Raw genomic sequence first — 26,248 nt, forward strand, 5'->3', positions numbered from 1 at the left:
ATGGGAGCCACCCCAGGATTCCTGTGAAGCCCCTGGTCTGATAACTATTTTGCTGAAAAGAGAGTGGCCAGCCCTAGATGTTGCCTGGCCCAAGAGAGGAATGAAATGAGTTGTGCATAAAGTTGCCATATACTGTCCATCAAGAGCAGTATTGTCTGCTCAGACTCGCAGCAGCCCTCCAAGATGCTGTGAAATTTCCCCATACATGCCCTTGCCAGGTACCCCCCTCCTCTCCAGGGGAACCCAGGTGAGCTCTGAGTTTACTTTGGTGGTTCTCCACACCTGGATGTTGACACCCAGGCATTGCTTGGGTGATCAGCCACAGCTGTCCCTGCAGCTCTGGCATGCAGAGTCCCCTTTTCCTAGGGGAGGTGATGGGAATGAACTGCTCTCTGCGTGAAGATGAGCAGCAAGTCTAATTTATTCCTATCATCTCCTGCCTGGAGGGTGGCATCTGCATGCTAGACCTGAGTGAGAGCGCGTCCCTCCCTGCTTTGGGCTTTTTCAGGATTCCACCATCTTTGTGGCTTGGAGAGGGTGGGAGTGAAGTTAGAGGCTCCAAACTTTCAGGGTAGCTCTGGGAGCCTCTTCTCTGACTCCCCCCCCCCCCATGTTTCAAGAAGATTGGAAGAAGGGGCCCAATTCTAGAGGCTCCCGTATCCTCTCTCCATTATATCCAATGATGAGAAAAAACACCATTGGAAGTAATAGGCCCCATTATGTCTGCGATAAGAACAGCTTGGTTTCACCATAAGCAGTGCTTGGAGCAGGATGAAATACCATCCCATTTCCTGCTCTACAACACAGTGCACACCCTGCAAGCTAAACCAAACTTTATGTATTTTGAAACAAAAGCATCCCACTAACTACATTAAGCTAAGAAGAAGCCCCTATTTTGCTGAGGATGACAAGAGCTTAAACATAGACCATTGTCCTAGTCTGACAAAGTAGAACTGCATTGTGGGAAAAGGGAATGTGTGTTTGAGGCTGTTCGTTTCAGAGCCTTCTTACCAGACACTTCAAAGATCCTAACTTGGCATGTTAATTTTTGCTCCTACTGTGGCCCAGATGACTAGTACCTCCAGGGGGATGACTTCTGATTTAAAAGTCTAAAAACCTGGGGAGAGTTGTCAGCCAGATACAGGAAAGTATCATGAGGTTTACTGGACATTTTATAAGAATGGCTACTTGCAGCTGTGGGGGTTGTCTTGATTAATCTTCATGTAGAAGAAGGGCGAGGATAGAATACAAAGACCCATTAAAACATCTGTGTGTTTCTCCCTCCTCCCTACCACCTTTGAGAATTTTTCCAATTTTTCCAGAGCACTGCAAAAAGGTCCCATTAAATATTTTCTCTTTGTATATGAAAACATTGTCTTTAAAAGCATTTCACTCACCACAGTTATACAGAATTTTTTGAATGAAACATTGGGAAAAAGTGAATTTGGGGGAGACTGAAGAAACTAATGAAATATTTTCTCTCAGAGTAGGCACAATGCTTTTCAAGACCAGGTTTCTCACTCAAATGTACAGCATGAAAGCCTGCAGAAGGTCCAAGGTTCCATCTCCAGTATGTCCAGTTAAAAGAATCTGGTAGCTGGTACTGTAAAAAGACATCTAAGCCCCTGTAGACCATACTGAACTTTAAAATCAATGGTCTTACTGACCATAAGGCACTTTCATGTGTAGCTCAGTTGAGTCTAGAAATCTCAACTAGAAGGGCACTTCTAGAAATCTTAGAACAGGGAATAGATGTCTCCACAAAATGGCTGCTATAAGGTCCTGGAGCCAATGTTGGGAAGCTGCAAGCCAAGTATTCTCCTGGGATCTTTGATCCCAAAGTCTAGACTGTTCTGTTTTCGAAAAGAAGCAAATGGGAACTGGAATGCCCATCAAGCATAGGCCCTGATATCCATGGGCAGGAATCACTGTTCTATACCAACCCTACTGTAGGAGGCCATTTCAGCACTCTTCAATTTCAAGAGGTACGAAACCTTCATTATCTCACATTGCCTGAAGCCAAGCTTTCTATTTCACCCATTGTTTCTGCATGAAGACAGACGTCAAATCAGCCAACTAACCAATGGATTTAAAACAGTTTTAATACTTGTGGAAGACGTGAATGCAGCAGGAGTTGAAAAGTCAAAGAGCAGAGCATCCACATAGCAGGTTGTACAGAATCCATGTAGAGCAGCTCGAAACAATTCTACAGCAGTGAAAAAAAGTTAGTTTCCTATGAAAACCTGCTGCAATTTACTCTCAATCTCAGCAGAAGAACCAAGTAATAAAAGTTAAAATGAGGGTCCCCTGGCCTATAGATTCCCAGTAATCTTAAATAGGGCCTAAGGTTATTTACCATAATTGCTTTTGCCACAGACAAAGCCAACTGTGGGCAAATATACGCCAGTGATTTCTCTTTACTAGTATTTAACAGAAACTCTCTACAAGCCATAGCTCTTTATTTGCTGTGGAAGAGCAGGACTGGAGGTGTTTGTACATGTGTCTTGTGCACAACGTCAGCCCCTCATTAGATTCACCTATTAATTATTTAAATACACAGTAGTCATATATGCAATATACAAGTTTAGAGCATTTTTTCATACATATATATATATATAATTTCTCTTTACAAAATGTTACAAGGTTTTTCTGCAAAGTATTCTATTGTGTATTCTTAACCATTTCTGCACTGTCAAGTAAGCCTGTCTTGAATGACAATACCTTTTTTTTAAACAAATATATACAAAACAAGCAAACTTCTTTTTATAAAAAGCTAAAGGGTACTTAAAGCCCTTTTTGTTTTATAAAAAAGTTAATGTGTGCAAATAAAGGGGGAGGGGGAAACATTGATTTGCCTTAGTATGCTGTTTTAACCATTTTGTAGTGTCCTGATCTCTAATCCCCATTCTGCTTGTGAAGGGAGAATATATTAACATTCTCAGTATCAGGGATGGGAGACCCAGCCCTTTCTTGTGCATTTGGCAGCTGTGCTCCTATGTGTTAACAGTTTAAACAACGTTAATGGCAAACTTGCATAAGCAGAGTGCGTCAAGTGTGTGTGTGTGTGCATTTGCTATTTTTTGTTAAAGACCCAGGTAGATATCCACAACAGTTGCAAATTCTCTTGCACTAGACGGTTGCAGTTGAGAGCGTAGTCAGAAGGAACTCCATTTTGGCTGGTTGACATTGTTCAGGAGGAACCTACAAGAAACATGAATGGAATCTTACCATCTAGTAAACAGACATTAATATCCACCCCATGCAGTTGAATGAGTAATGGCTAATTTCCACTCTTCCGGTTCATATGTGACGGTGAATCAACTGTGGCAATGCATGTAGTGGAAAGAGGCAGGAACCAACTCTTCCAGAAAGAGGAAGCTGACAAGCAGAGGAGCTCAGTAAAAGATGGTGGTGGAGAAAATAGGGAGAAGTAGGATTACTTATAATGAGCCTCTTGTGGCGCAGAGTGGTAAGGCAGCCGTCTGAAAGCTTTGCCCATGAGGCTGGGAGTTCGATCTCAGCAGCCGGCTCAAGGTTGACTCAGCTTTCCATCCTTCCGAGGTCGGTAAAATGAGTATCCAGCTTGCTGGGGGGTAAACGGTAATGACTGGGGAAGGCACTGGCAAACCACCCCGTATTGAGTCTGCCATGAAAACGCTAGAGGGCATCACCCCAAGGGTCAGACATGACTCGGTGCTTGCACAGGGGATACCTTTACCTAGGATTACTTATTCCTTCTCCTGTCTGGCTGCCCAGTGACAGGACCTTATGATATGCTCCTTCCTTGGGTTTGTCCAGGCACAAGCTACAAACATGCAATACAGGGTTGCTGGATGCACCTGAGGGGGAATTTCACTGAGGCTTGCCTAGAAATAGTTTTTTAAAAAGTGAGTGAGAGAGAGAGAGAGAGACAGACAGACAGACAGAAAAAGGAGGACAGAGTAGAAGCGTTTCAGGCTGCAGAAGAGATACATAAATGATGTCTCATTAAAAAAAAAAACCCTCTGCAAATGCAAGGTTACTACACTGGGGAGGAAGATTCCAGCTTACATGTTCATGTGCTGTGCCAGCTTGTTTTCCATGTTCAAGTAATTATCAATGAAGGGGAACTTGGACAGATACAGTCCCTCACCTGGAGTCAGAAGTAGCACAGTCCAGTTTTTACCACCAAACTCGGCTGCTATGTGTAAAGCAGGCCAGTGTGGCAAGGAAAAGAAAAGAGATGGAAGAAACTGGACTTGATAATTCCTTCACAATAGCTTTGCCCTCCCCCCCCATGACTTAGAATCATAGAGTTGGAAGGGGCCATACAGGCCATCTAGTCCAACCCCCTGCTCAGCCCAAAGAGGGCGTCCTCTTTACATCCTCTTACAAGAGGGCATCCTGCCATGTCACTTCATGTGAACTGGGCTGACAGAGTTATTCTAAACCCAGTGGGTAATTCTTCCACATACTATTCCAAGGGTATACCAGAGCTGAGTACCAGATTCAGGAATGGATTTTCCTAGCCATTGATGGAAACAATGCCTCCATTCCCAGAGGTATGAGGAGATAATCACACAGAGACCAGAATCAAACTGTTGCTTTGACACAGAATGAGGCAAGCTAGAGGGAGAGGAAAAGAGGGTGCACATGCACACACAGCAATTAAACACTGTGCCACATTTCACCCCTTGAGGCTACCTCAGTGGCTGATCCTGCCTTTAAAGGACTGAAATAGAAAACTGAAGGGGTAGCAACAGGGTACATCAGCTGCAGAGGTGCCAGGAGCAGGCTATATCAAAGTTATGCAGGCCGGCAAAACGGCACTCCTCCCACCAGGCCTAAGACTGAGGTCAGGGCTGTCTGGTAATGATACAGCCCCCACCCCCACGCCGCTTACCTTGAACCCCCCCCCCCCTGTTTTCAGATCCTCCAGTCTGATTAGCCCAGTGGAGGGTATCCAGTTAGTGATGGGAGAGATATTGGTTTTATTTTTATTATTTTTATTGAAGACTGCTCCAAGCCTGCTTCAGAGGGAGGAGTGGTATATAAAAAATAATTAAAATATTGGCCTTGGTCATTCTAGGAGCTCTCGAAGTCCAGTATGGTCATGTGGTTTGCTTTCATATTAGGTCTGGGTTGAGTCCAGAGGAAAAGGAATATTGGGGCGGGGGAGAGGAACTATTATGGCTCTTGGTAGCCCCTTCCTGGGCCACTGGAGAAAGGGAAAGGTAAGTGCCCTCTTCCTGAACAGCCATTTAGAGGGCAGTGTGCGATTCTTGTGTTTCAGAGAAGACCATGTCAATCCTTACCTTTGTTAAGAAAGTCTAACTGCTTGGACCTTTAAAGACAAATCCATTCTTTGGGCACTGACCCGGTCGACTCATCTGTGTGTACAGATCCATTCTTTGCTGCATACTACAAGGACAATTAAATGCAAGGTCACAAAGGCAGCTGCAGTTAACAGCAATCAGGGCTTTTAAAATCATTCCTAGCTTAGTTCTAAAAACATTAGCAAGTGCTTTTCAACAGTGTGCCCTGTGTATGACAGTTCCTGTGGACAAATAGATGCCAGTAGTGGAATAAATAATCCACCTCTAAATAAGTTTGGACCAGTGGTGCGTCTAAGCCAGCATCCTGTTTCTCACAGAGCTAACCTGTTGTCCTGGAGGGCTAAACAAACAGGGCATAGAGGCCAAGACTTTCTTCCTGATGCTAGTACTAATATTCAGAGGTTCCCTGCTGGATATGGAGAATCAAACTGCAGAACTTGGATGAGTTAAACCACAAGTCATGAATCTGGGAATGGGTTTATTGTATTCAGAATATTTCTCCTATATGGGGGTTCCACAATCATATACATTCAATATCTGGTGACATCCTATACCACACAGCCTGTCTGAAACCAGAGCTCTTCACTGCATTAAAGCAAACAAAACTGATTAACTAACTTGGCCTTTAAGGGGGGGGAGAGCTACACTTTATGTGGAGTTACCACTAGTTACTCCACATCTTTAATTTTAAAAACTCAGATCATGACATATCCTTCCCTTACATAAGCCAGCCGAGGTAAACTAAAATTAACCCCACCAACAAACAATCACAATTTGTACAAATACATCTTGAGCAGACTGAAGTGACCAAGTCGCTTCTTATAACATGAATAGTCACAACATGCCTTCTCTTCCTTCTCCCTGCTCCCCCTGGTTACCTGGGGTAATATGCAGCGTAGTTCATGAACAGTTGAGTGCCTGCAGGGTAATATGCGGTAGAGGGTTGGAGCGTCCGTGGATTGAGGAGCACCGAGGGTTGATACAGAGCTGCTTCTGTTGGGATTACTGCTGCGGGAGCTGGAAATGTGTAGGAAGGTGGAGTGATACCTAGTAAGTAGACGCAACAAGAAGACAGATAAAGAATCTCAACACAGCTGCATGGAAATTCCATCAGCACAGACACAATTAAGATGCCATGTCCAAAATGTCATAGACTGTAACATATGAGTCATTTCCCCAATCCTCACTCTCTTTGCCCTCCCATTAGTAGGAAAAAGCTTCGGTTCTGTCTTTCCTATACAATGTTACATGGGCTATAGGACCCTATAGGACCCAAGCTGCTATAGGACCCTTCATCTGGATGGGTTTTTCAGGTAATGAATGTCTTTCTTTTGAATATTTAACCTGAGGCATATCTTCAATTATTACTCTTGCATGCACCCAATATGTTCACCAAGTTATCAGATTTTCTCCTTGCTAGTCTTGCTGACAAAGCAACTCCACTACTCATGCAAAAGCTTTTCCAGACTCCCCGTCTCATTCCCACAGACATTCCCACAAGCTGTCTGAAGGCTGCTTTAATCCTAGCAGTCTATCCTCATTTAACAGCTCTACTTTATATTTTAGCATAGTTTTTTTCCCCTGTAAAATGAGTTTACTGTTCCATAAAAACATATTTGCCAGTGGTTGCATTATATGCATGTTGGCTGTGGTTGTAGTTGCATCAGGAAAAATGCAATGTGCTCTATGCCTCATGTAGCATACTTATGACTATTTAAGTGTCCAAGATGCAACTGGCTGGATATTTTTAGCAGTTTCTAGTGGCAAGCATCAGTATCAGTACTAGGGATGTAAATCCAGATATTTCCAATCAGTATAACTAAAAAGATACCCTAGCAGTATTGATCAGGTATACTTGGGATTCTCAAGAGTACCAGATAAAGATTCACCTCCAAAATATGGAACTATTTGGGGCTCGATTTTAAAGTCTCTCAGGCCTATTTTCCGTCAATTTTACAAATTTTCTGGACAATGGGGGAGGGCAGGGACAGAGGGAGGTAACTCTCCCAAGCAACAAGATCAGGTATCAGGGGTAGACCTTCTGTGCAGAAAATATAGTGCCAAAATGTTTCTCTTAGCATTCTCAAAGAAAAAACAACAAATATAATTGGAACAAGGTGTTAGGAAAATAGACAGGCATCCATCAAAAGAACCTGAACTGAAGTTCATGCATGCTGTACTGCTGTTGTATTCTATTCTTTTCAGGGGTGGGAATGAACAGGAGTGACACTGGTGAAAGGTTGTTGGGTCAGCCACCTTGCCACATTGTCACTAGGTTCTTCTGGGATTCTCTGATTTGACATTGGTTTGGTGGGCTTGCAAAATGGCCCTGGATCTGCTAGGATTCTCTGGTTTGATGCTGGTTCTATTGGGCTTGTTGGGTTTGTTTAGTTATGGAGGATTTGGGTCAGCCATTGCTGTTCTGTGTAATATTTCCTACATTTCTTTGGAGGTCATGCCCTCCCTGTTGACTAGCTACAGATCAGGAGCATTTGTAGACTACTTTGAAAAGATTTCTGAAGCCCCCCCCCCTCCCAGGAATGAGACTTAATTCTCAGTTTGGCCACAGTTGTGGATACTTAAATCCATGGACTCGGCAGCTGCTTCACGATGCCAGTCTCTCTGATATCATTTTACTGTGAGGCCACCAAATATGGAAATACTATTTGGTTCTCTCTCTCACTTTGCATAAACAAAGGTAATAAATAATAAGGCTTGGGTATGAGATATCTTATAAAGCTGTACTAATTTTCTGCTCTGGGTAATGATTGCAAGTTAGAGGAACATACTAAGGTTCCTCTGCCTGTAAAGCCATATTGACAAGACAGCAAGTAATTTCCAGTGTCAAAAGAGTGCCTGCAGGCATATGAGCATCTATAAGTGAAAATTAGATTTGTCTTTGAATGGATCTTCAAGGCTGCAATTAGAAAAGAGACTAGGGAAAGGGCAATATCCTTATCTTTACCAGACAACAGATATATTAGATAGTAAGCATGAAAGCATGTAGGAAAGTGTAATATTAATGGAGAAATAGAAATTGATATTACTGAGGAATATAAACCACAACTAATTCTTTTTTAATGAGTGAGTTATTCCATCTCCACATTTCTGTGGGCAGGCCCCCAGTTAGATTGGGCTACCTGAAAATCTACTGGAAAAATTCTTAAGGTGTGTAGAGCATTGTGTCAAGCCAAGAAGAAAGATCTTCCATAAAATCAGAATTGTTAAAAATTTCAGATAATCTGGAAGCACATAAAAGAAGGGATAGTCAGTTCCCTAAACTAGAGTGTACATTTCCTTTTTAAATCTCTGCATAACTTAAGCCATGAAGTCTTTGTTCTATGGGAGTAATTGTCTTGTTCATAACTAATGGGTGATCTGAAGGTAAACTAGAGTAAGAAATACACAGATATGAGAGTCTTGTCTACTAACTTTGTCCAGGAACACCCAAAAGGATCAAGTTTGATCCATTTTAGAAGATCAGGAAGAAAATCCAGGTATAGCAAATAAAATCTAAATTTCACCATGACCTTCCATGCCATCAAAGAGATGAAAGTGAGGCCAGCTTTTAAATACAATTAAACACTTGAAAGATGGCACAAATAAATTTTGACTGTAAATATTTAATTTTGGGAGCTGGAAACCAGAGTGGAACCATTTGAGTGGAAAAGATATAATTTTTGTATTGTAGACTTCAAGTCAAAAAGAGAAAAACCTATTCCAAGGCTACTAATAATATTTTCAAAATTTATACAGAATAAAGAAAAGCAAAACGAAGGCCTAAGTATTTCTAGTTAGACACATGTCCAATCCAATGCTCATCCGGGTTTGCTTTTTTCTGCGATAGGTATTTCTGGAAGCACATGACTTTGGCTTTAGTGTCACTAACAGGAAGCAGATTATCATGACAATAAGAAAAAAAATACTTGAATGTCTTAACCCCACACCTGAATAAGAAGCAAGAGCTGCATCATCTGCATAAAGGAAAAGCAGGCTAGGATGTGCAGTCAGACTAGAGGTATGAAAATTATAAGCTTGTAATTCATTCAGGAAGTCATATACATACAGATTAAATCTGGTGCCAAAATACAACCCTGTTGACCCCTTGTGTGACAGAGACTGGACCTGAGAGGCAATTAGTTGTTTTACATCTTATTCTCACGCTAGTTGAAATATGTAAAGAGACAATCAGATGTAATAATTATTCAGGAATTCCCAGCTGGTCTAATTTGATCCAAAACCTTTTGACCTGATTTTGCATGCCCTGTTCAAAGGCAGATTCCTTTATTGTATAGGAAATCTTATGAAAAGGACTGTGCTGTGAATTATTTAATAAGTTAAGTCATGATGATTTTTGGAGATAGAAGCCTTTCCCCAGAATTCTGGGTTGTCAACCTTCAGGTGGGGTCTGAAGGTCGTCCATAATGGCAACTGATATTGGACAGAGTCCAGATCACCTGGAGGAAGTCATTGCCAGTGGAATGATTGCAGAATTGGAGTCATATGCCTTCTCTGTCTAGACAATAGCTGTTCCATGTCATCCTGTACCAACTGCAGCTTCCAAGATGATTTTGAAGGGAGACTAAGGTACAGTGCCTTACACTCCCAATGTTACTGTGGCATAGATCCAGCTGGCCAGATCAGCCATTTTATGGAGCTATTTAATTGGCTGGATTGAGTTGTAAGAAATCCTTTTTTGCAGCTGCTTGTCCAGCAATAACATTGGGTCTAGTATAACCTTAAGGCTGTTAACTAAATTATCAAGATCAGCTGAACTCGGTCAAAAGTTCGGAGCAGAAAATCCTTCAAGATCTCTGTCCTCCTAACCAGCATTACCTCTGTATTTTCAAGATTGAAAGTTGTTCATACTTGGCCAATTTACCACAGCATTCAGGCAGTTATAGCCATCACTCTAAAACAAGGTTTCCTCAGATGTGTGAGGCCTGATCGAAAATGCTCACTGTCAACCAAAAGACACACACCAAAATGATCTTCACAAAAGATCCCACTGGTCACCATGTCAGGTGCCTCAGGGATAAACTACTGAAATAGGTTTAGAGACTGAAATTAAGCCCTAGTTGATCTCCAAAAACCAATTTCAGACTTTTGTGAGGCTGCAGAACAAGCAGAAAGCAGACACAGGATCTGGCTTCCTGAGAATAAAAGGCTTTAAAATGTGGGGACAATGACTTGAGGTATAGCTCTGGATTTGCAGGAGACCCTAAGTCAGGGGTAGTCAAACTGCGGCCCTCCAGATGTCCATGGACTACAATTCCCAGGAGGCCCTGCCAGCGAATGCTGGCAGGGGCTCCTGGGAATTGTAGTCCATGGACATCTGGAGGGCCGCAGTTTGACTACCTCTGCCCTAAGTGAATGGTGACACCCAGTGTCTCTCCCACCAAGGCCACCATATCCTCTCAGCCGCATATTTCCATGCCTGACCTGTCAACTTGTGGGAGACTGGTTCTGGTGGGGACATGGGGGGACTGGTGATGGCATGGTGTCATTATGGTTTTTCCCAGAAGTGACATCAGTTCCCCCTGGGAATCATCAGAAACCACAGAGTATGAACAGCCCGCTTTGAGTGGGAGATTTCCCAGTCCCAAAGGACAATTTGTGACCATCCAAATCCATCTAAATGCCACTTACCTGCACTAAAGGATTTTAGCAGTCTTCTGATCTACAGGCTAGTAAAACACTCATACTTTCCCCTCTGTGTACCTAAGCACGGATATTTGCATTTAGCTAATTGTTTTAGAGGCCTATCATGCAGTGGAAACCTAACTGTAATGCTCTTAAGGAGCTTTGTTTCAAAATAGTCATGAAAAAAAATCATTGCCTACCCAGTGCAAATTAGGCTCCAAGGGAAAAAGTGGATGTCAGCAGAGAAGCAAGAATAAAGAAGCCAGTTCCTCTCCAAAATTGCAATAGTCCACACCCAAAGGAAGAACAATTCAGAGATGGCTACCAATTTCAGGTGGGAAAGCTTTGCATCCCAGACCCCAAACACTGACCCTTTCCAAGAGAGGTGGGGCACAAGAGTTGAGAAAGGAAGCTCCAACACCTACCAGCGAACAGCGTAGAGTAGCACCAAGAGCCAAGCAAAACTTACATGGTAACTTACATGGTGGTGGGGATAAACCATTCCGATTTAAAGTGCCCCCCATTAACACAAAGTTCATCTCCTCGGAAGAACACTGAAAGACTTCAACGTATCTGTCCTTCATGGTTTTCTTATGGCACTTCTGAGCAGCCATAAACGCCCGGTCTGAAGATTTCATTTGGATGAAAGCATCTCCAGATGGACGCCCCTGAGGATGAAAGCACAGAGGGTGAGCTATAGCTTTACTATAGAACATTCAGTGGAAAACCTGAAAGGAGGAGGGATTTATCTGCAGTGATAAACATGAGCAACTCTAAATCCGGGTACAGAATGAAAGATTCCTTCTCAGGTTTTAAGTACCTTGAAGGGAGATCCGGATCCTGCCTTGATATTAAAAGCTCCAGTTGTCTACGTAGTCCAGCATACTGTTTCATGCAATAGCCAACCAGTTGCCCTGGAGTGCCAAATGACAGTTCACAGAGGCCAAGGCCTTCCCCTGATGCTGTCTCCCAGCAATGTTATTCAAGAGGTTTGCTGCCTCTGCAGATGGAGGTTCCCCCACAGTCTTTGGCTATGAATTTGGGAGGTGGCAGCAGTGACGGATCCACCACACACTCCGGCAAGAAATCCAGCAAAAAGCAGTGCTTCATGTGCCAAGATGTCCACACTCAGAGATGCTGAAGCTATATGACAAAACATACTAAACAGTGCTAGTTTTCTAATACTAGGCAGCTGAATCCTATGGGAGATTTCTGCCAATTCCCTCTTTCAATCAGACCTCCAACTCTATGCCTCATGCTGTCCCCATCCCCCATGGACAACATGATGGGATATTTTGGGTCACAGCAAGGAGGAGACAGCAAAGAAACTGAGATCTGCTGACATATCCTTCCAGCCACTCAAATTTTCAATGAGATCCAAGCTGAGGGTTAACAGAAATTCTTTTTTTTTTTTACTTACAATACCAAACTAGAACAAGACAAAACACATGGGAAATTGGACAAAAACACTTGAAGTTATTCATGCATGTTGGATTTTTGTTCTTGAGTTATACTATCAGCAAACAATTCTGTACAGACAGCCCATATTTCTTGGTACATGTCTAGCCATAACTGGCAATATCCTAATTTGTGGGAAGCTAAAGAAGCTAGATATATCCATTAAAAAGATCTACCCTCAATTTGTATCAATTTGGCATGTGCAAAGAGTTCAAATTTTCCTTGCATCACTCACAAAATCCCTTCAGCCATAATAACAGTGGTCAGTATATATGTAGAGCAGGTGGTGGTAGAAAGTGCAGTCAGGCTGCAGCCAAGTTATGGTGACCTCTTGACGTTTTCAAGACAAGGGATCCTCAGAGGCTGAATGCCATTGCACAAACCCGGGTCACAACTCCCATCCCAATGCTGACCAGGGCTGAACCTAATTACCATTTGAGACCTGATGAGTGGGGTAGCTGGGCCATCCAGGGCAGGATGAGTAGAACTCCTGAAGGACTGTCTACTGGGAGAAAAAGGCACTTAAGCATAGCCATCCCCTTGTGCCTGTAGGAAGATGCAGCCTTCTCCACAGCTGCAGCGGCTCAGCCACTTTATATGATGAATGCCGGTATTCTACTCCGGCCATTTTTCATTCATTTTACTGAACGGAATATGAAAAGGAACAAGCTACCAGCAGGAGCATAAATTCGCACAGTAGATGACAGGACAGTCCTGGCCAGATAATGTCAGCACAGGCCAAGGGAGAAGGCAGCAGAAGCCTTTCCAGGAAGTGAGAGGAGTCCCAAGACCAAGAGATTCTCCGGAGAGGCCACCCCAGAAGCCTGTAGTCTAGATTTGGCCAGGCTCCAATCAGATGGATCTCAGATCAAGAGCTTTTGCAGATGCAATGGGGGAGAGGGTGGAACCTGCAGCTACGGGACAGGTCAGGTTCCCAGAGCTTCTCCTCAAGAGCTGCCACCCTGAGAAGCCTGGCACTGTTGAGGGGAAAGGGAGCAGGACAAAGGGAGCTGAGCTGTGAGAAGGGAATTTTCTTGAGAGGTGGGCTGGTTCCCCAAAGGAAAACTGTATCAGGGAAACTGCACCTTTGAATCCAAGTATCCCTCCAAGCGGCCCATGGATAAGCAAACACTACCCAGCCTGTTGTACCTTCTGATGTTCACAGAAAAGTATGATTCCGTTGTCTTTCTCTAATAGGTACAGTTACAAATGTAGCCATCAGGGCACTGCCAGTGGAATAGCTAAAATGAATTTGTGAGGAATTAAGGAACCACTCTGTAATTTCCTCTTTACTTTCTCCCAGAACTTAGCACCATCCCCATGTAACCCTATTCTTCTATGGGCAGCCATGCAACAAGCACTGGTCAAAGACTGTTCGCCTTCACCTGGGTGAGGTCTGCATCAGCACTGAATGTCAGAAAAACAATATTCCCCCACAGAGGTACAATTTCTTTGTTCTAACAGGGTGTCTATGCCTTCCCAGAGTACTTGAAAAAACAACATTAACAAGAGCAGTTCCTCCAATCACAATGATGGCGAAAACTACAGATTTCACTGCATGGAGTGTAACTCACTCAGATGTAAGAACACTATGGGAGAAGAAAATTTGGCAGTTCCAATCACCCATGCTTTCTGACCTACTTCCACATCTATTGAATTCAAGAAATCCTGCAGAGTTTCATCTGAGTCTTTTCTTATGGCCATATACATTCATCAGTGCTCAGGTCACATTCAAGGTAGTGGTGATGGGGATGGCGGGGGCCATATAGTTTGCTACGTTAGCTACCACAAGGGTTCTTTCCCAGCCATTTTGAGCCTGCAGGGTAATTTCTGGAATTCTGATTTAAGTTGGTGAGCAAAATCACAGAATGGCTGCCTCAGGACGTGGAGCCAACTACCAACTGTCAAGGATTGACGTTATGCATAACTTTAGTTGTAACTCCTCAGCATTACAAGCCAAAGGCCGGTTTAACAGGATGCCTTTAAAAATGTATTTAAAAATATTTCCTTGCATGCATGCATACATACATAGTAACTCTGGGAAGATCCTTGTGGTTTGGCATGTCTTGCTAAAGCAACTTTTAAAATATGTGCACAGTCAGTCAGATCACCAATAGCCAATCAGAAGTCCCATCTGGGCACAACCACTTTCTAAAAACTCTGGACGGGGCCAGGAAAGGTTTCATGGACCCCAAGCTAATGTGTGTTACAGAAACAAGTGGACTTGATTGCTGGTTGAATATACACACGTGTCTACATTATACCAGCATTAATCTTGCAGTGCATTTCTAAGCCTGTTTACTCAGATGTAAGACTCTCTAAAATTAATGGGGCTTGCTCCCTAGTAAGTACGGTGTAGAGGAATTATTAGAACAGTCTTCTTTCCCAATCAGCTTGTGGTTGTTCACGATGCCCTAGACCAGGGGTAGTCAACCTGTGGGCCTCCAGATGTCCAGCTGGCAGGGGCTCATGGGAATTGTAGTCCATGGACATCTGGAGGACCACAGGTTGACTACCCCTGCCCTAGACAACGGCCAAACGTTGCTCCCTCTGCAATTTACAAACACTTTGTCCTTTTACTTGTGATAAAGGCATAGAAGAAAGAGCCATTCTTCACAAGTGTCTTGCTTTTAAATGCTTTTTAAGGTCCACAGTTACAGGACTTACTGTTCTTGCCTGTCAACTTGCAGTGTAACAGAACACTTTCGATTATTGTAAAATTCTGGGACTCGGCCTTGCCTAAACGTCAGATTTGGAAAACCAGAAAAGAATCAAGCTACGTTTAAAATAACATTCCAGTTCTCAAATAATGGCAAACATTTTAGAAGACAAATGCTTTGATTTTTTTTTCTCTCCCACTAATGTATACCTCCTTTTTGACCTTACACCAGGTGACTTTTCAAAAATCTATAATACTTTTGAGCTCAATAGCCATGAACACAATATAAACTTTGAAAGCCTCCTCAAATGACTTGAGACATTTCCCATCTTCCTGGCACCTCTCAGCGTACTGATCCTATTTAAGTTTACAGCACTCTTATGTGGAAGGCTGACTGGCAAGGTAGAGATTTCGGCATACCTTCAGATACCAAGGTAGGTCTAGAAGTGTGCATGCATATAAAACTTTATACCTTGAATAAAACTTAATTGGTCTTAAAGGTGCCACTGGACTCAAATGTCAATCTTGTGCAGAAAATCAGTGATTAGGGCTGTCGAGAACCACTAAGCGCCCCCAGACAAAGATTTCATCTGCCCCCCACCAAGTTTCATTGACTTACAGCTATCATCCACGAATAAAATAAATGTTAATAAAGCAAGACATTAACTGTGCAAACTCTCTCTGCTTCTCTGACTTGCTTTGGAAAAAGAAGTGAGAGGACTATTACAGCTAACAGATATATTGTTTTCTGCAGCTGGCACTCATGGGTAATGTGGCACCAGAGTGGTGTTTCTTAGCAAGGACCTTCTTCTCCACTCAAAGCATCCCTTTTCTGAAACAAAGGACGTGTTCTGGTAGGTCAGGGGTAGTCAACCTGTGGTCCTCCAGATGTCCATGGACTACAATTCCCATGAGCCCCTGCCAGCATTTTCTGATGGGAATTGTAGTCCATGGACATCTGGAGGACTACAGGTTGACTACCTCTGTGGTAGGTGATCAGAGTGCCGCATCTGCACTAGCTTTAGAAAGCCAGTCTAGTTCCTGGATATTGAAACCCAGCTGACTCAAGTTCTCTCCTCCCCTCCCTTTCTGGTGCTGCCTCTGTAGACAAGGGTGCTGACTAGGAGGAAGGTTTCCTCCTCTGTTTCCATGATGTTTACCCCAACAGAAATCCTCATTGCCAAGAAGCTATTGCCCCCCAGCTAGGAAGGAGGCAGGGACATGCAGGGTACCCATTTATTTCTGCCTCCTGCTCAAAACACTAGCTGTTTTCAAAGCCACTAGCTTCAAAGACCAAGCCCTCCTAACTTTCATACAATACAGAAAGATATGCCAGGAAACCTGACCAAATGGTTAACCTAAAGAGTGCAAATCCTCTCCTTGTTTTCCAGTTCATAATACGGGGAGATTGCCTACCAAGAAATTGCATGGATTGCCAGTCACACATGCAAAATGTCCAGAATATGCTAAAGCCACACTAAAAAATAAAAAGGCTAAGAGACAAAACACAAATGAAAGCAGAAATTACTTACCTGGTGATTTAATACCATGTGAACCCCATGAGTTCTGATATCTGAAGAAAACTCCCCCAGGAATCCCAAAATATCCTCAATAGTGGCAGCGTAGGGAAGGCCACGTAGTCGTATGCAGTCCCTTACATTGGTGGGTGGCACATATTGCTGAGGTAGTACAGGAAGGATAGGCGGAGTTGGAAGAGGAATGAGAGGCGCAGAAGAGTACCTGTTCAACACCTGCAAAAAGAATGACACCAGCGAGGTGGTTTTCATATATGTTGGAGCATATCCTGTGTCATCATTTAAGCAAATACAGCCACTTTCCCATTTAACAAAAAAACTAAGCCAAGCAGGCAAACTCTCCCATTGCGATAGCCTGTTCCCTAGTTGGAAGGAAGCTGCATTTCTTAGTGTCCAATGTTCATGGGGAGGGAATAGGTTTGCATCCCTTACTTGTGTGCCCTTGATTGTAGCTATGCACATTCTCCCACTAGATAAAGTAAAGAGTCTCTCGTATGTTGGATGAGTAGTGGATCTTCCCTGTGCCCTGGAAACACCAGGTGGGTGCCCACTTTAAAACTGCTTGATGTACTTGGTCCAAGTCAAGGGCATAACACTCATTTAGTATGAGAACCAGACCTAATAATTTGGTTGGGATTTACATTCCATACATTTACAAAATGCATGCAAAAAAGCACTATTTGGGGTTACCCTGGAAGACTGTTTGGAAGCTGCAGCTAATGCAGAATTCCATGGTTAGACTACTGGCTAGGGCCAGTTATTGGGAGCTGGTTTTTTTTAATGTATTTTATTTATTCTTTTTTATATTTTATGTATTTCATCTATCCTGTAAGCTGGCTTGAGTTTGATAAGACAGAAGGGTGACTAAAAAATTTAAGGAAACAATAAATCCATGTACTAATATTAAATTAATTAGCAGTAATAAATTTCACTAATTATAAGCTCCAGGTAGGGCCTGGAGACCTCCTGGGATTATATAGCTTATCTCCAGGCAACATAGATCAGTTCTCCTCGGGAAAGTGGCTGTTTCGGAGGATGGAATCTATGTCATTATACACCACTGAGCTCATACCCTTCTCAAACCCCCTTCCCTCCACAGGCTCCACCACCCAAATCTCCAGAAGTTTCCCAACCCAGAGTTGGGAACCCTACCAGATGGAGAACAGTGTGCAGAAATCAAACTCTGAAGGCATGTCCTTCGGTTGTATATCCTACTACAGGATGTGGGGTACTGAAGAATGCCCTCTCATAGTTTGAAGAACCACAGTAGCTGGGGAATTGGCCTCTGAGACTACTTCCTTGGAGATCACATTCTCCCCCTCAGCTGTGAAGCTTCCCCCCTTCAGTCTTCATATGCACGGAAAAGCTGAACTCAACTACAGAATGAAGAATTTCCATGCAGCTGTTCTCTTACGGTCTGCCAGTTTTGCTTTTTAATCACATATTCTCATGATCATAGCTGTACATTAATATATTGGTACTACAAAAACCTTTACATCTGCTTCAGCAGATTACCTCAGAAACTCCTAATCAGTTTTTCAAAGCCACTGGACAAATAGAGCTGCTGAGTTCATTTGTTATGAGGGCTGGATCTGACATAAATGTCAGTTAGCCGGGTCGGGCCGGACATGCCATAAAATGTAACACCAGGTATGGAAGATATAAACTTCATAAAGGACATCGGAAAATGCAATTAATAGATTTCATCTTTTACTCAAAATACAAACATGCTAAAAACATTAACTCCTTTACAGTACTTCCTCAGTATCTCCCTAATGCCCACCCAAAGAGACTCTTGTTGTGTAGGGTGGTAAGGCAGCCAACATGCTGTCTGAAGCTCTGTCCATGAGGTTGGGAATTCAATCCCAGCAGTCGGCTCAAGGTTGACTCAGCTTTCCATCCTTCCAAGGTCGGAAAAATGAGTACACAGCTCGCTGGGGGGTAAGCGGTAATGACTGCGGAAGGCACTGGCAAACCACCCAGATTGAGTCTGCCAAGAAAACGCTAGAGGGCGTCACCCCAAGGGTCAGACATGACTCGGTGCTTGCATAGGGGATACCTTTACCTTTAATGCCCACCCTCCCATTTCCACTACCCATTACTCATTAGCACTGGGACAGTAACACAGGGACATAATAAAAGTAATGACCAGTTGCTCATGGCCCAGATAAGAACCCATGATGGGCCAATTCTGCCCACAGGCAGTATGTTTGACACCCCTGAATATTCAGTTTCTAGGAAGATTTAATAAAAGTGACACACTACAGATCCTTTCAACAGGTGATTTAACCTGAACTTTACATGAAACCTCCCAAGATCTATTGTGAGACTGAAGTGACACTTGAAAAGATGAGATACATGGAAATGCATGCTAAACTTTCCCTACTCCTGCTGTGTTTTTGAGTGTTGCACTGCAACAAGTTGCTAGAGATGACAATGCTTTCCCCTCAAAGGTCTTAGAGGGAAGATTCCACCATATCCCATACCATGCGAGACTCTGTCCGTGTGGTTCTGGCTGCCCTGACTCTGTCTCACACATTTTGTTAGACTGCCCCTTATATGAGCAGTGTCGGGATGACAGCTTTGTTGCCTTGCTGGGAAACAAGCCTTCTGTAAGTAAATCTATGACCTTGCAATTTCTGCTCTCTGATAAAGACCCAGAGATGGTAGGAAAGCTACATAATCTCAACAGACACCAGCAGGAAGCATAAATGTGCCCTAATTCACTGTTCTGAGATAGTTGTCATCGCAATATTGCCAGTAGCTTGTTTGGAGGATTCTTTTAGGTGGAGGGAAGAAGGAGGTAAGAGCGCTGATTATTGAGGTAGACAGCACTGTCCAGGTGATTAGTACATAGATGCAGAAGACCCATGAGTGTAGCTTGTTGCTGTTCACATGTCTGTCTAGACTGATAACAGTGAATACAAAAACAGGTGTGGTTTGAAGGTCAGAACCCAAGACCATGAGGTAATAGACTTCATTCTTAAAATCACACAGCAGGAATACAGGCTCCTGTGTATGTTCCAGACTATAGAATGATTGACGTTTTCCATCAAAGTAATCCATGCGGTCCTTACATGTTATCTAAATGAAGCACATCTTAAAAATTAAAATATGTGTTTTTATGAATGTTTTATTCTAGTGCTAGTCCTAGGGAAGGATCAGCAACTATTCCTCAGAAATGTTGCGCAATCTGGGCACTCACCTGCTGTACCTCAGCTGCGGTGCTCCGGAAGAGTTCTATGTACCTTTTACCCAGCAAGTCCTTGTGTTTCTTTAATGCGTTCTGTGCGTATTCTTCACAGGCAAACAGCACAAATGCATCTCCTGTTGGCCGACTGTCAGGGTACGTAACGAAGAGGATTCCTTCTTTTCCACCCGTCACAGGACAATGTTGACCGAAAAAGGATAACACTTCTTCTGCCGTTACGTTGAAGGGAAGGCCTCGCATCCGGACAATCACTTGATTCTCTTTTGACAAGAACTGGGCTACTTCGTTAGATGTTCCTTCAAGAAGGAGGACCAAAATTCGAGGTTTTATTCATCTAATTGTTATTTCCCCCCGTTTTTCCCCTGTAAATGGTTCTATGCTATATTTTGAAAGAGCAATTTAAGAGGAGAGAAGAGAGAAGAACCAACAGAACTATGAAGGGATTGAGAGAACTATTCAAAGGGCAACTGAGGAAAAAGAACCCAACCAACTCCCTGTGTGGCCTTTACTCTTTTTAGCAGACACACAAGAGGACGGAAGCTTCTCTATTTCTGTGCGAGAGCTCGAAATACTACCAGACAGACACACCCTTTCAGGTTTAGTAATGCAGTTTCTCTACTTGTTGGGGGAGGTCCACCCTCTCCTGAGGCAACATGTAGGCGTTATTTGTTGGGTTCAGAGCCTGCATTCAGATAGTACCTCAACAGACTGAGGTCCTTAATAAAACATAACAAAATAAAGGCAAGGGGACATGGTTTTCCATAAGAACCACTCCAGATATATCCTGCAGCCAGTCCTTATTTTGATTTATGGAAAAGCAAAAACACAAGCAGTTTCCTGCTCATAGAGGTTTTGATAGAGATGAGATTCAGACATAACATCATGGTTTCTCATGACATGAACAAGCCTCGGGGAGTCTCAGGCTCCAACTCTCTTCCCCCTTCCCTCACAGTTGGCTTGCTAGGGGGGAAAAAACACCCTATTCTTTCTTACCAAACAATGGTTTGTCAGGAATCCACATCACAGAATGTAGCCATCCTCCAGAGCAGGATTCTATTTAAATACTTTTGCACTGTTCTCTCTTGGAGGCCTTTGAGAACCAAAGCAGGTTCACTCTCAGGCATCTCCAGCTGAGGGAACCAGGTCGTGGGTGATGCAAAAGACCTCCACTTTAGACTCTGGAGAGCCACAACCAGAGTAGCTAATCCTGACTTTGAGAGATCCATGAAGTGATTCAGTATAAGGCACCTACAACAATATCAGGCTAGTAGCAGGGCACTCCTAAGGACAGTTTCCTGGGAATAAGTTGCATTGAATAGCTCTGCTTCAGATGGTCATGTGTTTTAAGTCTTGTCCTTCCAAGGATTTCAGGGTAGCAAACATAATCTCTCTCTACTATCCCAGAGAAGTCCTAATGATGCAGTACTATGCATTGTGACATCATTTCATTCACATAACTGAAAGTGATGTCACACATAACTCCAACCCAATAGCAATAGTAATTCATGGTAATTTTAATTTGGGGGATTGCTAGAGCATCTAAGTGATGCACAAAGTCACTTTGAGTCACATGAGTCTGATGGCACTTTCCCCATTATTTCTCCTACTGATGCTGCTACTGGTCCCCCTATGTGTTGGGACAGGGAGGGTAGATCAAGACAAAAAGACTGACCACAGGTCACCAAGGAAGGTTATTGAGTGAAGGCAGAACCCTAAGCCCATGTTGAAAATCCAACACTATCCCCCTACTCCATAATGGCGCATTCAAACAAACATCTGACTTAAAATAAGGCAGCTTCATCTAAAGCCAAAAGCCTCAGCATAACAAATGGCCATTTGGAAATCTTTTCAGTTTTAACCAGAATTATAGCCAGAGAGGGGAAAAAAATTACCTCCTGCAATTTTAAGAAAATCTTCACCTGTAGCTTTGTATACCTAGGAAAGAAATAGAGAAGAAATGCTTGTAGACAGCCAGGCTTGTCACCTTCTCTCCCCAATGCAGATTTTGGATCCTGAGCAACATACCTCAATGTACCGGTTCCCCATGTGATGCTTGTGTCTTTGCAGGGCTAGATCTCTGTGCTCTTCACTTACAAACCTAACAAGAGCTTCCCCGTTTCTCCTGCCCTGGGCATTAAGGCAAAGTGCGGCTCCTCCTCTGGAAAGTCAGACAGAAAAGCAGCAGTGAGCCCCACAGGCTAGCATTCTCGTAAAGTTAGTTCTTACACAAAGAAAAAGGAAACACCATTTGGTCCTTCTTTCTCTGAGTTTGTTAGGACACGGTCATTTTAAACTGAATGTTAGCAGCGGAAGTAATTTTGAACTGTTCAGACAACCACTTCAGTGGCAGTAAAGGTAAAGGTATCCCCTGTGCAAGCACCAAGTCATGTCTGACCCTTGGGGTGATGCCCTCATTGTCATGCAGGCTCCCTTAACACCCCCAGTCCAAACAGTTTTGCCCTCACAAGTCCCCCCTCCCCTCTGCCCCGTAGCATGGCTTTTTTAATTTTCCTGAAGGACTCTTTCCTTCCTTTATCACCAAGGAGAAAGAATGTTTGGAGTCAAAAGAGTTTTCCAAGGTAAACAGTTGAAAAAGCATTCCAGCTATTTCTTTACCTGAATCACTAATTATTTAGATACTAAATCTGCACAGTTCATTACCTAATAAGCTCTGTTCAGAACTATGTCTCACTGAAGAAAAGCAAGACACAGCTACAAAATTGGCAAATATGTGCCCCAAAAGTATTGCTGGTCCTGGCAAAGAATGTGGGTTGGTTTTTATTAAAGTACACTGAGATCTGGATATCATTTATCCTTTTGCATGGAATATGGGAGTGTAGAACATGATGTCTGAGAAATACATTCTTCTCACGTTGATTTCTGAAGAGGATGAAAGAAGCTACTGCATTCTACTCCTGTATCACCTGCAGTGCCTCCGTTAAGTATTCTGGTTCTAAACTGTTGCCCTTTCTTCCTTTCTTAGTTGTTTTGTTCACTCATACACACTGTAGGACACATACACTTGTCAATAGCACCACGAGCCTCAATTTGTACTGGACAAATTGGAAACAACATCCTCATATACTTGAATCCTAGAGAGAAATTTACAATATATTTGTGTTTTTCTGACCCCCACTTGCTTTTAAGCAATCTTGGAAAGATCAGAACATGATTTTTTAAAAGATATTAAGAATTTTATCGTCAGGAATAATTTGAAAATAGGTTGTTTGGTGTTCACTTACTTAGCAATGTTAAGGCCTTTGAAGAATCTAGCAATGTCCTGATCAGAGGACTGCCATGGTAAACCTCGTGCTCGGATGATGGTGTTGTCATCGATGAGTTCCATCTTGCTGCTGCAGATCAAACATGAAGATATACATATTAACCCCTCCCATCATCATAAACCACAATAGAGTCTTCACTATTGGTTGAAATCCATTCTTTCTGTTGAGTGAGGTGTTATGGTTGGACAGGGAAGACCAAGTCCAAATTCCTGTTTACCATGAAACTTATTCACTTATGACCTTGGGTCAGTCTTTCTCTCTCAGCCTAACTACACAGGGCTGATGGGAGGATAAAATGGGGGGCGGGGTCATATTGTAGTTCTTGTTGTTATTATTATTGTGACTCATATCTCACCACTCCCATACAATGGCTCATTTAAAAAGTCCCCTTACAAAGTCCTCATTAAAAAAAATAATGTTAAAACCCCCATTAAAAGGACATACCTATACAATACAGAAAAACCACAGCAAAGCGATAAATAACTCTATCCCCGTGCCCAAAAGACTGAAACACCCACTACCGGGGATGGAGATGGGGCCTAGCTGGCAACAAGCCAGATGCTAACACCAGCCCTGTATGCCACTCTGAGTTCCCTGAATGGCAGGATAAAACATATACATAATAAACAAATATTCAACATAATGGCCTTCATGCACAAGGGTGAATAAAACCTTCAACTATTTTTCAAATATGGGTTTGTCCTCCAATAGTTTATAAACTCTTCATACATCATCCCAACTCATAGTCAATTGTCCCCTTTTTCTGATGGCAGGGGACCATCTTATAGAGACCCTAGAGAGTTTTAAGGCAAGACTTATGAACACAGGTGGTTTGCCATTGCCTGCCTCTGTGGGCTTCCTTGGTGGTTGCCTCTCAAAGTGCTGACTAGGGCCAAGCCTGCTTAGCATCCAAGTCCTGTTGTCGTTAGCCTAGGTCAGGGGTAGTCAAACTGCGGCCCTCCAGATGTCCATGGACTACAATTCCCATGAGCCCCTGCCAGTGAATTGTAGTCCATGGACATCTGGAGGGCCACAGTTTGACTACCCCTGGCCTAGGCCATCTATGTCAGGACCCTACTTCTGATACAATCCCCTTTCCAAGGTGCTGATAGTCACTCTTCTATCTTTCTATCCCAGTTATTTCCCATGCAGTCTTTCTTGCCTCATTTATCTGATGTTCTTATTGCCACTTACATCCGTGGGGAGGGTCTATGGCCTAACTGGAGAGCACCAGAAGACTTCAAATTTGCTGTGCTATTACTGTGAGACAGACAAGGTTCAAAGGGACAGACATTAATAAATTGCTTCTAAGAAAAGAAGCAGACATGATTTTCAGATTAGGAATTTGTTCCCCTGGGAGTTTTTAGAAGGAGCTAGACTGGTCATGCTATCTCTAATTATTTCTTAATTAAATGTTTGTAAAACAACTTGCCTAAGAAGGTCAGTTCGAGGCAGCTTCCTTCCATTGCCATTTATACCCTTTGTAATAGTCATTAATTCCCAACACCTGTGGAGCTATCAATAAGGACCCCCTGGCTTTGTTTAACATCTGGATGTCTTTAGAGAGCATTAGATATGGGCCTTTCTGCAGATTGATGGACACGGTGAGATTGAACAGAAAGATATCGGAAAACAATCATTGGTAATTTAAAATGATTCTATAGAATTTGATTTATATTTTGTTTATCTTGTAGAGCACGGATAGTCAAACTGCGGCCTTCCAGATGTCCATGGACTACAATTCCCAGGAGCCCCCTGCCAGCGAATGCTGGCAGAGGGCTCCTGGGAATTGTAGTCCATGGACATCTGGAGAGCCGCAGTTTGACTACCCCTGTTGTAGAGAATATAAAAACCTTTAGTTCTCCCGATGAAGCTCAGCCAATATAAATATACTCACCAGAAATGGAGAACTATGAAGGATTTATTCCCTAAATGATAACATTTTGGCTTTGTACTTTAAAAGGAGTTACACACTAGTAAAATTTCTCCTGCAATTACAATTGATCTCAGAGTACCTTTATTGGCATAAAAATCTCCAGGTGACAAGAGATCAGTTCACCTGAAGAACATGACGATAGTCCATAGGTAAATTCTACGGCATTGGGACCCACTGAAGACTTTTCCCTTCCCTCAAAAGCCACCCTTCTCAGGCCCCACTCCCAAAATGTCCAGGCATTTCACAGCCTAGAGCTGGCATCCCTAGCCCACAGTTAAATAGACTGCCAGGACAGACACTAATGTATCATAGAACTGGAAGGTACCTCCAGGATCATCTAGTCCAACCCCGACACAATACTTTGTATTGCTGGGCAGCCTGATTTATCCTGACACATCAACAGTCTCCTGGGCTTCCAGCTTTCGGTAACTACTACCTTTACCAGACCCCAAACGTTCTCTGGTTTTTAAGGCATAGACCACAGTACAATCGATCTACAGTAGGTGAGATTCTGAAAATTGGAAAGGCTCTTCTTTAAAATGAAAAATACTTACCAGGTCCCACTCTCAAATTTGTAGCTTACTCTTTCTGGATCTGAAAATCTGTGATCTGCAAAAAGAAAAGAATTTCCTTTTAAACAATGTTTTTAGAGAACGCATTTCAGAGGTGAAAAACAGGTATACTCTCATCACCCAAGGAAACTTCCATTACCCCCATAATCATTACTCGGGGAGGAAGACATTCCTCCTGTATTTCATGGCCTTTTAACACAACTGTTCAGAGGCATTTTTCTCTCCCCTTGTCACGTATACATTCTGCTGACTGAGAACTAGTTTCACATATCAGAAGACTGAATTCTAGACCAGAACAGGTTGTACTTCAACAAATTAATTCATCTTGGTTTTTTCTATTCTGGAAGAAGACAAGCCACAGGCTGAATAGAGTTATTTTGCAACTGTTTTACTCCAGTAAGTATGCTGTCAGTAAACAGACTTTAACAGCTTTCTTTTGACCTTCTAGCTTTTTAAAAAAATGTTCAAAGCTTTTTAAATATTTACTTAACACAATGGAACAGACTCATCAATATTTACTATCTGAATAGAGAGTTTGGATGTAGATAAATAGGATGCTTACGTACATCTATGTACAATTATGTTTGGCCAGCCATGTTTTGATCACACCTGGTTAGATTATTGTAATGCACATC

The 26,248-nt window shown here is 42.8% G+C and overlaps 1 protein-coding gene across 2 annotated transcripts in view; it reads right to left on the reverse strand.

Moving 5' to 3' along the window:
• Nucleotides 1-2,084: 2,084 nt before the first annotated feature.
• ESRP1 (epithelial splicing regulatory protein 1) overlaps nucleotides 2,085-26,248 on the reverse strand; it is a 35,202-nt gene continuing 11,038 nt past the window's right edge. Inside the window, exons 6-15 of one of the 2 annotated variants that reach the window (XM_077351886.1) lie at nucleotides 25,596-25,650; nucleotides 23,064-23,174; nucleotides 21,847-21,979; nucleotides 21,714-21,756; nucleotides 19,816-20,117; nucleotides 16,608-16,826; nucleotides 11,428-11,626; nucleotides 6,194-6,362; nucleotides 5,295-5,400; nucleotides 2,085-3,201 (exon numbers count right to left, since the gene is read on the reverse strand). In XM_077351886.1, coding sequence (XP_077208001.1) covers nucleotides 5,310-5,400; nucleotides 6,194-6,362; nucleotides 11,428-11,626; nucleotides 16,608-16,826; nucleotides 19,816-20,117; nucleotides 21,714-21,756; nucleotides 21,847-21,979; nucleotides 23,064-23,174; nucleotides 25,596-25,650 — 1,322 coding nt within the window. In that variant the 3' untranslated portion in view covers nucleotides 2,085-3,201; nucleotides 5,295-5,309. The remainder of the gene's footprint in view (nucleotides 3,202-5,294; nucleotides 5,401-6,193; nucleotides 6,363-11,427; nucleotides 11,627-16,607; nucleotides 16,827-19,815; nucleotides 20,118-21,713; nucleotides 21,757-21,846; nucleotides 21,980-23,063; nucleotides 23,175-25,595; nucleotides 25,651-26,248) is intronic. The other variant, XM_077351887.1, reaches the window with a different exon arrangement.

The sequence above is a fragment of the Paroedura picta genome, chromosome 9, assembly GCF_049243985.1.
Source record: "Paroedura picta isolate Pp20150507F chromosome 9, Ppicta_v3.0, whole genome shotgun sequence".
Lineage (NCBI taxonomy): Eukaryota > Metazoa > Chordata > Lepidosauria > Squamata > Gekkonidae > Paroedura > Paroedura picta.